The 17,009-nt window shown below is 31.3% G+C and overlaps 1 protein-coding gene across 1 annotated transcript in view; it reads right to left on the reverse strand.

The window, feature by feature from the left end:
- The window catches only part of LOC149206413 (cysteine-rich receptor-like protein kinase 1), a 79,023-nt gene extending 74,013 nt beyond the window's left edge, over positions 1 to 5,010 (reverse strand). Inside the window, exons 1-2 of the mRNA XM_089393717.1 lie at positions 4,127 to 5,010; positions 3,895 to 4,020 (exon numbers count right to left, since the gene is read on the reverse strand). Of these exons, the coding sequence (XP_089249843.1) occupies positions 3,895 to 4,020; positions 4,127 to 4,970 (970 nt within the window). The 5' untranslated portion in view covers positions 4,971 to 5,010. The remainder of the gene's footprint in view (positions 1 to 3,894; positions 4,021 to 4,126) is intronic.
- Positions 5,011 to 17,009: the final 11,999 nt, after the last annotated feature.

The following is a 17,009-nucleotide window of genomic DNA, read 5'->3' on the forward strand; positions in this document are numbered from 1 at the left end:
CATGAAATTCATAAAAAAACTATTATTTAACCATTTTTTGTTAAAATTTTCGTATAAAAATTGTGATTTCGACATGTCAATTCTAGCAAAAAATTATCAAAGCATGTAGTTTTTTAGTTATATTTATGTTAAAAATGGTTATTTTTATGTCCATTGTTAAAAAATATTGTTTTTTAGAAACAATTATTTCATGTGGATTGAAAATTTAATTAAGGATGTTTAAATATGTAGAATATTGAAAATTCAAAATATCGACCTTCTAATTTAAAAATGCAAAACAATAAAAACCTCACTACAAAAAAATTAAAATTAAAATAAAAACAAGAAAATATGAAGAAAACAACCACTTCAAAAATTATTAAATTTACAAAATAATTATTTACATTTCATACATTAGAAAATAAAAAAATAAAAAAAGGCCTTTTAAAAAAAGGGCCTCATGTAGAATTACCACTTTTTAAAATCAGCATCAAAAACACTACCATTATAAAATACAATGTACATAACAAAATTTATAGTGCCAAAAACTATGCTCTAAAAAACACGTGTGTTCTGCATCACCACTTTTCAAAATCGGGTCACTTTTTTGTTATCTCTACAAAACGGGTAATAGTATGAGTTCCCGTTTTAAAGTTTACATTGTTTAGTGGTACTTAAGGTCTGTGTGAAGGAGAAGAGCCCCGACCCAGATGGTTGGGGGATGGAATTATTTCTTCCTTTGATAGACCTAATGGTTCTGGGCCTTCTCGCGGTTGTTGAAGAATCTAGGACACGAGAATTCATTTCTAAGGCCATTAATGCCACTTTCATTTCTTTGATATACAAAAGGGAGAAACCAAGGACCTTTGTAGACTATCAACCCATTTCCCTCAATAACTCTGCTTATAACATGACTTCTAAATTAAGTGTTTGTAAACTCAAACCAGTTCTATCGAGGCACATCACCCCTGAACAATCCAGTTTCCTGGAGGGCATGCAAATACAGGATGCCATTGCCATTGCATAGGAGGTCCTACATTCTATGAAATATCAGAAATTAAAGGCATGTCTTCTTAAAGTTGATTTGAGCAAAGCCTATGGCTGTGTGGATTGGGAGTTACTGAATTTGGTTTTGATCAAAATTGGTATGCCCCCTAATAACATTAAATGGATAATAACATGCATCAATACTGCTAATTTTGCAGTGATTATTAATTGATTACCTACTCAATTTTTCAGGGCATATATGGGTTTGTGACAGAGGTGTGCATCGTTTCCTCTTGTCTTTCTCCTCGTTATAGATTGTATGAGTCACAAATTGGGAGATGCGAGGGATATTGGGGTATGTGTAACCAGACATATTGTTGTTACACATCTGATGTTTGTGGATGACTTATTATTTGGTGGTGTGAAAATTCTTGAAGAATGGTCTCATATACATAAGAGCATTAACACTTTTGGAGAGGCAACAAGTATATACATGAGAAAAATTAAGTCTATTTTGGTTTATGGTGAAAGGAAGGACTGAGAGATCAGGGACATTTGTAAAATCTTTGATATTACATCCCAACATTTTGACACTGGTCTTGTCTACCTAGGTTTCAGACTTAAACCTAACAAGTACTATATTAAGGATTGGGACTAGTTGATTGACAGGTTTGACAAAAAATTGGCTTGGTGGTAGCATATATGGTTATCGATGTAGGGAGGTCGACTGATTCTGATGAAGTTGGTGTTGCAAAAAAAATTGGAGTATTGGATGCAACTATTCATGTTACCAAGGGAAATTATACATAGGCTAGAATTGATTATGGCCAGATTCTTGTGGGCAGGTAGCAATCATATGGGGAAGATTCACTTGGTTAGATGGACAGTGTTGTCCAGGCAAATTGAGGAGGGTGGTTGGGGGATCATATATCCTTATAATTTTAACAAGTCGATGATTGTCAAAAACATGTGGAGGGCTATGTCTAGAACCGGCCTATGGTCTCTCATAATTAGAGAAAAATACATGTATGACCAATCGTTCTCTTCATGGATCAGGATTGGTGTGAGAATGAAAACAAGTGTGTCCTTTATCTGGTGTAGCATGATGAAAAACCTGCAATGGTTGATGGGTATCATTCGTTGGGACGTTGGTGATGGTACAAAGATTGAGATTGTCTTAGATGCATTGAAGGGATTAATTGGGAACCACACCTTATCATATCATATGCTCTACTTTATCCACGACAAAGACATATACCTCCTTCACTAGATCTACTATATTCACTATAATAACATCAATTTGTAGTGTTGGACATCAACGAAGGAGATGGAGTTACAAGGAGCTTACGTTGAGGAATGGGAGTATTACCTTTCTCAATTATGTTTTGTTGGCATTACAATCACTAACAAAGAAGACTATATTGTTTGAGACGGTCTGATAAGAAAAGGACAACCACTGGTCAAGGAAATTTATTACAGAATGCCTATGTTAGAAGAGGAATGCAACCACTTCAGATGGTTCCAGGATGCATGGAAATGGGAGTTGCCATACAAGCTCAAGTGTTTCAGTTGGTTGGCTTCACATGACCGTGTGCTAACCTGGAGGAACCTTTAGCACCAGGGATTTGTAGGTACTAACATCTGCCATACATTCTTAAGGGGGCTTGAAAACATGGATCATTTGTTCCTATGTTTACCTTATGCTATGGCAATTTGGGGCGAGGTTCTAGATGCCCTTAAAATTACACCATGTCAAAAAACAAATCGCTCGCTTCCATCCTACATCATTTGGACCATTTGGTGCAGTAGGAATGCACTAATTTTTTTAGAAAAAAATGGCTACGGTCTGTTCTGATGTGATCAAGGTTGTGTCATATTTTAGTGAGATAGGTTTGACAAAGATGTGCACAAAAAGAAGACAAAACAAGTATAAAGACATATGGAAGGACTTCCAGTGGGATACTTTGATGGGGCATGCATAGAGAGAACATGTAGATGTGGAGATTTTATAGCAATTCATCCAGGTAACTTTTACCACTCGTGGTGGGAGGGAGGATTTGACACTAATAACAAAGAGATTATCGCGTTGTGGGGTGTACTTATTACTGCAAAGTGGTTGGGGTTGGAAAGATTACAGGTTTTTTGTGATACTAAGGGCATCATTGATTGGGTAAAGGATTGTAATCGATTTAATCCACCCATTTTATCAAACTAGATGAATTGTAAGTAATTTCCAACACATTCAATTTGGTCATATTTACAGGGAGAAAAATCTTACTACAAATCTACTATCCAAACGAGATATTTCCAAGGAGCTTGGTAAGATCTACTTCACAGTTTTTGAACAAGATGTCATGATTAAAGTTGGTAGCATTATATACTCTTAGTAGAGAAAATTGTTTTTTTTTTTTTGGTAAGCCCACGAGGGCCCTATTTTAATTTTGGGGTGAACAATAATGAAAATACTAAATGTAACAAATTGGTTTCTTTTTAAACAACATGGATCTTTTACTTCTATCATAGAAGATGAAAAGGTGGCATAGATTGGCATTTTTACTGATAAGGTGGCATAGATTGGCATTTTTACTCGATATGTCCAAATAGGTATATCGTCAAATGTAACAAAAGAAAGTTACTAAGTAGACCCATGATATTGTACTCTCTTTTTTATTTTAATGAAAAAAAAGGTTGGAGGAAAAATAAAAATAAAATAAAATGATGTATATTCATCTTTACTGAATTTTCTCATTTTTTCTCAAATGTTTGTAGAGAAGGATTTCATGAGGGAGTAATATTTAAAACACACATCACTATAGGCTCTAGAGTATATTTCTAATTCGAAAAATGCTTACTTCAACATCGGGTAAAAGAGATTGATTTTTCATTATTTGGATTTTCATTTTTATTTTTTCAAGAAATTCATCTTACCTGGAAGCTGTTTCCTATTGCTGGGATTAGTGACTTTCCTTTTCCAAAATACAACCAACCCAAGCAGGACCACCACAACAACCGCAGCACCAATGCTCAATCCCAACACTTTGGCGTGACGTTTTGCTGCAGCTAACAATAATTGGCATCACTAAACTAATCTGCAAAGGTAATATTAAATATGTATTAAACTAATCTGCAAAGGTAATATAAATATGTATGAAAATATTACCACTTGTACTTTCACTTCCCTTTAGGGGTGAGGGCAGAGGCACACCATCACCGTAAAACTTGTGGCTGTCATAGCAAATTATGCAGTCATCGAAGAAGACGAATCCTTGGCTAGTACCAGCTGGACAGTAGCCGAAATGATTGTACATATTGTTTAGGCACTGACTACATTCGCTCATAGTAGATGTCCTGCTACAATCAGCCAGAGAATAAACCCCATAATCATTTAGTGTACTGTAACCCAACTTACTGGACCCAGCTTTCTCGATAAGCCTCTCCAAAACAGAAATAATTTTCCATTCCGTGACACCCCTTGCCTCTGTGCCGTTTATTGTAATGTTGTTGCACAATGTAAAGATAGCGCGGGATGCATCCGATACATTTAATTTTGAATAAAAGTCGTGAGTGGCATATCTGAACATGCATGCACTGAGATAAATGCTTGCGTAACTGAGACTTCCAGTACATACACGTAAATGCTCTATAGCCTTTGAAACGCATCCCCGACAAGCAGAGGCATTCAGATCTCTCCTGCACTGAGCATCGCCATAAATCTCATCTCTGTTCTGTCCATGAATTGAATGACTGAAGCCCGTCTTGTTAACATTGTCAAGCACTGAATTCATAACCACGTTCAAGTTCCTTTGCTGAGCACTTCCATTCGTGATACTATCGTTACTGCAATGGTATGGGTGGAGAAGATTATAAATATCCGACGGAGGTATTGAGTGTATGAAATCGAAAACTAATGGCAATGTTAGTATAAAGAGCATTAAGGAGCCACAGAAATGGGAATTTGCAGTGAATGTGAAGCGAATCATTTCCCGTCTGTAATTACAGACCATGTTGGATCAATCTCCGGAAAACTTGAAAGAATTTCAGAACCGTCTGGTTGAAAGGTAAGCGGATTTTGGAGTGCCGTGTTGAAGCAGTATAGATCATTGCGACATGTGGTTGATAAATTTTTGTCAGTGAGTGGCTGATAAATAATTTATAATAAATATTAAAATATTTATTTCATGGTACATCAAAATTTTAAAAATCATCACAGTTAACTAAATTATCATTGTATTTTAACTTATTATTGATTTTAATATAGAATATTTGCTAAATAAAAATGATTATAATTGTATTTTAAATTATTATTGATTTTAATTGAGAATATTTGTTACAATAAAACATTATTATTGGTTATAAGCATAATTAATTACACAAATAGACATTTCTATTTTCCAATATATAATGATAATATACATAATGACTAATAAACATTTTATAATATAATTATAATATTTATTTTATGATATTTAAAAAAATATTAAAATTAACTAAATTATAATTGTATTTTAAATTGTTATTGATTTTAATTAAGAATATTTGCTACAATAAAAAAAATTATTAGTGATTATAAGTAGAATTAATTACATTAATAAGCATCTTTATTTTGGAATAGAGCTTTCAGATTTTTAATTGAAAATATGTGATGAAAGGGATGAATTAATTACACAAATAGGCATGTTTATTTTGAATAAGACTTCCATAATTTTCATATTTTTGAGGGTAATAAATTTTTGTCAATGAGTGGCTAATAATTTTGATATTTTTAAAGTTGATATTTTGTCCATGAGAGGCTGAGAATTCTGATTTTTTTTTGTTGACAAATTTTTGTCCATGAGTGGTTGATATTTTTGATATTTTTGAGGTTGATAATTATTTGTCCATGAGTGGCTGATAATTTTGAATGATCAAATATTGTCTCTTTCAATCCTCATCTAGGTAGGTTTAATCATAATGTAGCTCAAGATTTGGTGATTTCTTTGAATAACTATGATCAGATGATTGTTTTCATTGTTGGTTTGACAATTGAGTTATAATAAGTTTTCCCACTTTGTAAAAAACTATAGATTTGAAATATATAAAGATAAGTAAATTAATTAGTTATATAAATTAAATGATTAATAAATAATTTATAATAGATATTAAAATATTTATTTCATGGTACATCTTATATTGCAAGATTTTAAAAATCATCAAAGTTAACTAAATTATCATTGTATTTTAACTTATTATTGATTTTAATCTAGAATATTTGCTACAATAAAAATTATTATAATTGTATTTTAAATTATTATTGATTTTAATTGAGAATATTTGTTACAATAAAACATTATTATTGATTATAAACATAATTAATTACACAAATAGACATCTCTATTTTCGAATAAAATTTTCAGAATTTTAATTGAAAATGTATGATAGACTTTAAAATAAAAATGAATTAATTACATAAATAAACATGTTAATTGTAAAAATAAGTAGAGATTTGGTGAATATATAATGATAATCTACATAATGATTAATAAACATTTTATAATATAATTATAATCTTTATTTTATGATATTTTAAAAAAATATTAAAATTAACTATATTATAATTGTATTTTAAATTGTTATTGATTTTAATTAAGAATATTCGCTACAATAAAAAAATTATTAGTGATTATAAGCAGAATTAATTACATTAATAAGCATCTTTATTTTGAAATAGAGCTTTAAGATTTTTAATTGAAAATATGTGATGAAAGGGATGAATTAATTACACAAATAGGGGTGTTTATTTTGAATAGGACTTCCACAATTTTCATATTCTTTAAGATTTTTAATTGAAAATATGTGATGAAAGGGATGAATTCATTACACAAATAGGCATGTTTATTTTGAATAGGACTTCCACAATTTTCATATTTTTGAGGGTAATAAATTTTTGTCGATGAGTGGCTGATAATTTTGATATTTTTAAAGTTGATAAATTTTTGTCTATGAGTGGGTGATACTTTTGATATTTTGTCCATGAGTGGCTGAGACTTTTGATATTTTTTTGGTTGACAAATTTTTGTCCATGAGTGGTTGATACTTTTGATATTTTTGAGGTTGATAATTATTTGTCCATGAGTGGCTTATAATTTTGAATGATCAAATATGGTCTCTTTCAATCCTCATCCAGGTAGGTTTAATCATAATGTAGCTCAAGATTTGGTGATTTCTTTGAATAACTATGATCAGATGATTGTTTTCATTGTTGGTTTGACAACTCAGTTATAATAAGTTTTCTCACTTTGTAAAAAACTATAGATTTGAAATATATAAAGATAAGTAAATTAATTAGTTATATAAATTAAATGATTAATAAATAATTTATAATAGATATTAAAATATTTATTTCATGGTACATCTTATTGCAAGATTTTAAAAATCATCAAAGTTAACTAAATTATCATTGTATTTTAACTTATTATTGATTTTAATCTAGAATATTTGCTACAATAAAAATTATTATAATTGTATTTTAAATTATTATTGATTTTAATTGAGAATATTTGTTACAATAAAACATTATTATTGATTATAAACATAATTAATTACACAAATAGACATCTCTATTTTCGAATAGAATTTTCAGAATTTTAATTGAAAATGTATGCTAGACTTTAAAATAAAAATGAATATTAAAAAGATGAATTAATTACATAAATAAACATGTTTATTGTAAAAATAAGTATAGATTTGGTGAATATATAACGATAATATACATAATGATTAATAAACATTTTATAATATAATTATAATATTTATTTTATGATATTTAAAAATTATTAAAATTAACTAAATTATAATTGTATTTTAAATTGTTATTGATTTTAATTAAGAATATTTGCTACAATAAAAAAAAAAAAAATATTAGTGATTATAAGCAGAATTAATTACATTAATAAGCATCTTTATTTTGGAATAGAGCTTTCAGATTTTTAATTGAAAATATGTGATGAAAGGGATGAATTAATTACACAAATAGGCATGTTTATTTTGAATAGGACTTCAACAATTTTCATATTTTGGAGGGTAATAAATTTTTGTCAATGAGTGGCTGATAATTTTGATATTTAATTTTGATATTTTTAAAGTTGATAAATTTTTGTCTATGAGTGGGTGATACTTTTGATATTTTTTCCATGAGTGGCTGACACTTCTGATATTTTTTTGGTTGACAAATTTTTGTCTGTGAGTGGTTGATACTTTTGATATTTTTGAGGTTGATAATTATTTGTCCATGAGTGGTTGATAATTTTGAATGATCAAATATTGTCTCTTTCAATCCTCATCCACGTAGGTTTAATCATAATGTAGCAATATTCGGTGATTTCTTTGAATAACTATGATGAGATGATGGTTTTCATTGTTGGTTTGACAACTGAGTTATAATAAGTTTTCCCACTTTGTAAAAAACTATAGATTTGAAATATATAAAGATAAGTAAATTAATTAGTTATATAAATTAAATGATTAATAAATAATTTATAATAGATATTAAAATATTTATTTCATGGTACATCTTATATTGCAAGATTTTAAAAATCATCAAAGTTAACTAAATTATCATTGTACTTTAACTTATTATTGATTTTAATCTAGAATATTTGCTGCAATAAAAATTATTATAGTTGTATTTTAAATTATTATTGATTTTAATTGAGAATATTTGTTACAATAAAACATTATTATTGATTATAAACATAATTAATTACACAAATAGACATCTCTAGTTTCGAATAGAATTTTCAGAATTTTAATTGAAAATGTATCCTAAACTTTAAAATAAAAATGAATATTGAAAAGATGAATTAATTACATAAATAAGCATGTTTATTGTAAAAATAAGTATATATTTAGTGAATATATAATGATAATATACATAATGATTAATAAACATTTTATAATATAATTATAATATTTATTTCATGATATTTAAAAAAAAAATATTAAAATTAACTAAATTATAATTGTATTTTAAATTGTTATTGATTTTAATTAGGAAATTTGCTACAATAAAAAAATATTACTGATTATAAGCAGAATTAATTACATTAATAAGCATCTTTATTTTGGAATAGAGCTTTCAGATTTTTAATTGAAAATATGTGATGAAAGGGATGAATTAATTACACAAATAGACATGTTTATTTTGGAATAAGACTTCCACAATTTTAATTAGCAAAATTTGCTATAATTAAAAAATATTAATGATTATAAACAAAATTAATTACATGAATAGGTATGTCTCTTTTGAAATTCCCAATTTTAGTTGAAAATATCTCCTATAATAAAAAACAAAAGTGAATACAAAGGAGATGAATTAATAACATGCATAGACATGTCTATTTTGGAATAGGGATTCCAAAATTTTAGTTGACGATATTTACTATAATTAAAAATTATTATTGATTATAAACATAATTAATTACACAAATAAGCAGGTCTATTTTTTAATAAAGCTTTCAAAATTTTAATTAAAAATATTTGCAATAATTATAAACAAAAATGAATATGAGAGAGATACATTAATTCCACAAATAAATATATCTATTTAAACTTTTAAAATTTTAATTAACAATATTTTCTAAAATTTAAAATTATTATTGTTTATAAACAAAATTAATTACATGAATAAAAATGTTTATTTTGGAATATAATTTTCATAATTTTAATTGACAATATATGTTATAATTAAATATAAAAGCAAATATGAATATGAAGAAGATGGATATATCTACATTCATATAAAATAAAATATTTTTATAAAAACATTTTAAAAAATTAAATAATTTAAAGTAAAAAAGATTTTATATTTTCCCTTCTGTATGTTAAATTCTTATATTTTAAAAATGTTTTACTATATATAATTATAATTATAATGGTTAACAACAATTAAAAAATACTTGATAGCAAAAAAAGATGTGTAATTCAATAGAAAATAAATATATTGTATTTAAAAATATTAATAGTAAAAGATATTTTAATGTGAACCATAAAATTCATAAATAAAATATTTGGCTCTATTGTTTTATATACATATTTATATATATAGATAAGTGAAAATATACATTGTGAAAACTACTGAGTCTGTTAAAAAAGATACAATTTTAATAATATATAAAAGACATAATTTAAAGGCGTTGTTTTCCTTGTCTTCCTTCATGTGACATATAGACCTGAGGTATCTTCACAAAAGGCATGCTACTATCATTAAGGCTTATGTGAAATAAAAGCAAGAAACCATCATTTTTTAAACTTGAAATTGTATGACTATTCCTTCGAAGAGCCAACTATATAATTCATATTTTGATAGTGAAAATATACATTGTGAAAACTAATGGGTTTGTTAAAAAAGATACAATTTTAGTGATATATAAAATACATAATTTGAAGGCATTCTTTTCCTTGTCTTCCTTCATGTGACATATAGACTTGAGGTATCTTCACAAAAGACATGCTACTATCATTAAGGTTTATGTGAAATAAAAGCAAGGAACCATCATTTTTTATAGACCTGAGGTATCTTCACAAAAGACATGCTACTATCATTAAGGTTTATGTGAAATAAAAGCAAGGAACCATCCTTTTTTAAACTTGAAATTGTATGACTATTCCTTCGAAGAGCCTAGTTGACCAAAAACTCAATAATTTCCAATCTTCCCAGTCAAAGTTGTAAATCTTCCTCTCAAAAGGGATCTCCATCAATGTTGATCTCTCAAGATATGTTTGTTTGCTTCAACTCCAATTTCTTGAATGATATGATAGAGGTGAGAAGATGATACTTACCTTATCATGCATCCAATTAACTACAAATTGTGTGTTTCCAAATGTCTGTATTTTTTTTAGTTCAAAGTAATTTTGGAACAATAATTCCCAAAGAAATGAGAACTCAAATTTGTTGTTCGTCCCCCTCCTTAAAGCACCATCCATGAAAATCAGTGGATGTCCCTAACTCCCACTGTCAAAAAATACCCATGGAGTATTTTCTTTCAAAGGATGCATTCTTCAAATTCCTGGCTTCTTATGTTGGCTTCCACCTTGTATGCACTAGTAGTGAAATTGATGGTAACCATTACAACCGTGGCCAGGATAATATCATCTTGAAATATTGTCGAATTTCTTGCCCACTAGATAGGATGTATCATAACTGGTGACAAAGTTCAATAAGAAGTAACTGACGTAATTTCGCATGGATACTTTATGACATGAAGAAGACGAAGGGTTGAAGTTATATTTTATAATTTTCCAGATATGTGGAGTGTATAACTAGGAGATAAAAATATGAGCGACTGATTCCTTGACGTTTCTACACAAGGAGCACCAACACAATATACATTACATAGAGCAAATAAAAAAATAAATCTTATTGCACTTATAGATACATTTTATAGTCAAATATGAGAGAGATTTGTAGTTTTTTTCCATTTTCAACCTGTCTTTTTAAATAAAGATAAAATATTCTCTAAATAACAAGACAATGTCGACCATAATAAAAGTAAATGAATACCATATTTGGTTAGTTTTAATTAAAAACATAAAGCATTAATAATCTCACTCTTAATCTATTCTAATAGTTCGTTGTTGATATTACAACCTAGTATGAAGGAGATGTACACATATTTTATTCTCTTTCTTTGCCATAAATAAAATATTTTGATGTCTATATTAAGTAACATAATTTTATATCAACTTTAGATAGAGACCACTGTAAATCCATCTTAACCATGACTCTATCAAGGGCCAAGACGAATCAAATCACTTGAGTTGCAAACCTATTTTAGAGTCGAAACATTAAAAACGTTGTTCATCTTAAGAGATATGATCCCTTAATCACATTTATGAATAATTAAATAGATAAAAATCCTTTAAAATCACCGTGGGAACTTGTATTGTGTAGACTACACATGTTAAACTTGCAATTCCAAAAAATATTTGTTGGATTTTAGATAAAATTATCCCAAAAAATATACCTAAAAAGATGGCCAAAATATAGAATAACACTAACATTTGGGCTTCATGGGTCCATGGATTGCAAGTGATGAAGTCAATTCCCCATTTTGCAAATGGACCAACAATAACTACCAGGTGAAGAGGGTTAGGGGGTGTGCACATTTTCTTGGTAAAGATTTGGCAAGGATGACACTGCTTGACTATAGTAATATTTTCTTTGAAAAGAGATGGCTAATAGTATCTAGCACACAAGATTTTTTGGGTAGTATCAATAAATGAAAGATGACCGTCACATGCCCCATCATGGTAGTCATTTATATCATGTTCCACTTCAACATGAGTGAGACATCGCCAAAGAACATAATCAACACCACGCTAATAAAAAATATTGTTAAGAACTAAGTAATGCTTCACATGGTGGTGAATACAACGATGATTTCCCTCTAATATATTAGGGCAGAAACATTTGGTTTGAAGATACACAACGATATCTCCATACCACATGTAAGAAGAGTCGAATAGATAGAAAAATTCATCTGGAATGGGATCATGGTCTATGTCATCTAAATTGAATCGAGGAAGCTCCTATAATAGCAATCCACTTAGAATACTTTCCTCAAGTGATTTGACAACATAGGATGTGTCTGATAGGGTTCTCTAAAGAAATGAAAGTTACATGGAGTAAGAGTATTTAGTGACAGATTGAACTAATAGAAAATAATAATACCAGTGAAAGATTCTCCACATGTGAGTATCTAAGATCAAGCCCAATAAGTTCTTTGGAAAGGCAGTAAATCACATGCTCGCTATAAGTGTCATGTTCTTGAAAAAGCACCATACCCATCGAGGATGGTGATGCCACAAGATATAATGAAAAGCATGTGTGTAATCAGAATGACTCAATAATGGTGCATAATTCAAAGCCTTTTTCTAGGCATCAAATGAGCTTTGAGCCTAATCATCCCATGAGAAGGGAATTCCTTTCTTTAATAAGTGAATAAAACCCTTTGTAATTTCTCCATAGTTAACGACAAAATGTCATCAAAATTTTTCCTTCCCTTGAAAACATTGGAGCTAAAGGATGGATTGTGGAGGGGGGGAATTCTAGGATTGCCATGACTTTAGTGGGATCAACTTGAATCCCGTGTTTTGAAATTATGAAACCAAGGAGTTAGCTGAACTCAACGAATAAAACACACTTATGAGGATTTAGTTTGATGTGATAAAATCAACACCTAAGAAAAAATGCTCGAAGGTGAGCTAGGTGATCAGAACAATGCTTTGAATGATTAAGGAGGTCATCCAAATAGGTCCGCATAATGTGATTGATATCAAGGAAGGGATAGTCCATAGCCATCTCAAAATTTGCTCCCACATTTTTAAGACCAAAGGGAAGCTTGCGATAAGAAAGCATACCCCAAGGACAGATAAAGGAAACCTTGTATTGATTGGCTGGCCTGATAGTGATTTGGTTGTAGTCCAAGAAATTGTCCATAAAGGAAAAACCATTACAACTAGTGCATTCATTGATAACTTAGTCGATGCAAGGTGTTGGATAGTTATCTTTGGGAGAAGTGATATTCAAATTGTGATAATCAACGCATATATAGATGGTTCCATGCTTCTTATTTATGGGGACTAAGTTAGACACCCATTCTATCAATTTCATGGGGTAGATGAAACTAGCCTTGAGAAGTTTTTGAATTTCTACCTTGATACTAGCATATTTCTGAGGGTGGACTAGTCAAAGTCGTTGTTGAATGGGTTTGGCTCCAATATAAGTATTTATCTCATGTTTGACAATAGAATTTTCTATGTTAGGCATTCCCTTCTAAGCCCAAGAAAAAATGTCGCAAAACGCTTTGAAGAGACTAGTGAAGCTAGCGATCTCCTTGGGAATGTAGTTTGTGCCAATCTATATGTTTTCCATGACAACTGCCTTGATTTAGATATCGATAAACATCACTTTCTCTCAATTTCCTTCTGCATCGATCTCATGGATGGTTGTAAAATGGGAAGGTACAATGTCAAGGCAATCGATAGACAATATTTGTAAAGGATAAGTGCCCACGCCAGTTTGGAGAGACACCAAGGCACGATGGTGAAATTCATCCCAAGGCAGTTCATCGAAAGACATGACTTCCATGATAGCCTCGTCAGAAGGAAGTACATCGTTAAGGAAGTCAATAGAGGGAGGCACAATGGGAGAGTTGGTGGTACCATTGGTTTGAACCAATGAATATAGAGAATCAGATGTCATGTAGATAGCTTGATCTGCTAACACGACAGGTGAGAGGGGAATCTGGTCTCCAAAAGAATTAATGGTAGAAGGGGTCAAGAGGATCCAAGGATTGGTAAGGCCATAAAAAATAGTGAATACCATTGAAACATTCAGAGGAACCTCAGGTGGCAGAAGAGGGAACCACCCTAAAAGTGAGGATGCCTTCAAGAGACTGGTATTGACGCTGAAAATCGTGTTAAGAGAGCCACCCACTAGAGGAACATTGTTGGATGCTAATGGTTGAAACTTAGGGGTAAAGAAGAAAAGCTGAACTAAAGTGATAATATTTCCCTGAGGAAGGAAGGAGATAACCCTAAATACCGATGAGACAATGGCCTATGTTTATTAAGTCTAGCTGCAGTCAAGAAAAATATTATAGTCGAGCAAACGATATACAACCTCAATATAAATGGGTACAATTTTTCCTCCAAGAGTGATGGGGAATCTAGTTAGATATCCTTTAGGAGTGAAGGTGTGGCCATCAAAATATTTCAGGGAATTCGATGACGGGGATAAAATGAGAACCCAAGGCGATCCAACAAGAAGTAGCCCTCACACAGGTTGAAGCACATTTGTTAATGATGGCGTGGTGTATGAATTTTCCCTTCTCTTGAACTTACACTTGAAATGAAAGTTGATGGGAAAGGCGAGGTGTAATTTTATCCATCCCAAATACCACTAAACTAGAATCCTAACGGTCATCTTCCCCTATGGTTGTAAGCAAATCCTTCGGTTGTATAGGACAACTTTGTAAAACTTTGAGAGTAGAAATGGCACAAGGCGCCTGCGTGAGGTATTCTACAATATTATAGTTTTCTGCAGCACGAGCAGATTAATTCTCCGAAGTACAATGAAGTGTCCCTTTTCGGGGACAATTCAAAGGGTCTACAATGGGCCTCTCGATATGTAAATCATTATATGGATGTGGAGTGGAGCTTGACGAGGGGTCTAGAGAGTTAGGGAAAGGAGTCACATAATTCTTGGCCTGCTTTGTAAGTCAATTACCTTAAACTCATAGACAATCAATGATCATGCTCTTGAAGGAGGGGGATGAGAACCACTGTTCCCACATTGCGTGGGTGGGGGTGGGTTTGCAATAAGGTGTTACTACCGCTAGGCCAGGAAAGGGATATTAAGGACAACAGGGGTCCTGAAATATTTCTGAGTAAGAAGATCTTCTCATTCCTATAAATGAGGACAATTGTAAGTTAAATGGTCCTCAACACAAATTTTACAAGTACACTTAACCACTTTCTCTTTTCCTTTATCAAATTTGGCAGCACAAGTAGCTTTCTAAGTTGGGGTGTTTTGACCAGTTTGCGGCTTCTTAGAAGGAGCATATTTGTTCTTATTTTTCTTTTTTCTTACCGCTAGTTGATTTTGTAGATTAGACTAAAATGATCGCAACAGTAGGAGGGGAAATAGGGTGGATCATTGTATTTGAAGTGGGAGCCCCAGTAATGAATAACTGAGAAAATGTCCCACTTAACTGGTTGACAACAATTGTATTTCTAGCACCAACGAGCCCTACGGCATGTGGATCAGGCTACTAAGTATTAGAAGCATTCAAAGTTCCAAAAGAATTTGGTATCAAGTCATATATAATTCTCGATTACGAATATATAATATCAAGATGTTGGGAATGTCTAATGACCTAGTCTTAAGTGACTGCTCTGGACATGGAAACATCCTTCACGATGGTAGGTAAAAGTGACCTGTAGAACCAATCAACAAGTAGGTAGTTTAAAATGGATGCCTTCACTAACCTTCATCATCTTCTCCATTCATGGATATGATCAGAGATATGGGTGGAAGTATTCTGGCATAGAGTAGTTAGTAATTCCATTTCGGTTTCATAATGGATTGGTAACTGAAAATGTTTAAGAAATTCCATGGCAAGGGAGTTAAATTTGTTAATAGAGGCACGTGGAAACTCAATGTATCTCTTCATAGAATTACCAATTAAGGTACGTTGGAAGAGCCTAAGCCAGACACTGTCATCAATTATGGAATTGGAAACACACCAAAGATGGTATGTAGTGACATTTGTTATTGGGTCATCTCCTTGCTTGCCTTAAAACTTTAGAATGTCAGCAGGAATTTTGTGTGGGGTTGGAGGCCACAACAAGTTGTGGTTGATGGGGTTGTTAGTTAACTTGTTCAAATCTAAGATTTCAATAGTAGAAAAAAATGGTAATGGAGTAGGCACCAAAAAATATGACTAGGGTAAACTAGGGTGGCTTGAAGGACTAGAGGGTCCATCGATCGACTGATTTCTAGAAGGGTACATGGGTGTGGTAAAATAGTAATTCCGTTGTGGTGGAGGTGGAGTCGTATAAAGTGCTAGGACATATGGCATGCCCTTAGCCCAAGGGATGTTACTAATAAACTGGTTACCCTCTGAATAGAGGTTTCCTTCAACAGATATTGACAGTTGAGTTGGAAGGCCCCAAGGAGATGCAACATGCCTAGGATATAGGACACCACTGGCCACATAAGGTGGGTTAGCCATAGGACTACCACATTTTATGATAATTGGAATAACATTTGCAGGATAACCACCAATAGGAATATAATTGATCAAAGAAATACCTCATTATATCGTGGGTTTTATGGGTGAAGGAATGCACCGAACTATCAGATAAGTACCACAAACATGACCCCCACCCTGTGGTGGATGTGGGGTTGAAATTAGAAGTGCATTCCAACTGAAAGGATTATTGAAGGTTAGCGAACTTTCCACACTCAGTGGGGTATGATTTGAAGGTCTAAGAGCTCACAC

The sequence above is a fragment of the Pinus tabuliformis genome, chromosome 1_2, assembly GCF_031772625.1.
Source record: "Pinus tabuliformis cultivar Carrire ecotype Pingquan chromosome 1_2, CPIR1, whole genome shotgun sequence".
Classification (NCBI taxonomy): Eukaryota; Viridiplantae; Streptophyta; class Pinopsida; order Pinales; family Pinaceae; genus Pinus; species Pinus tabuliformis.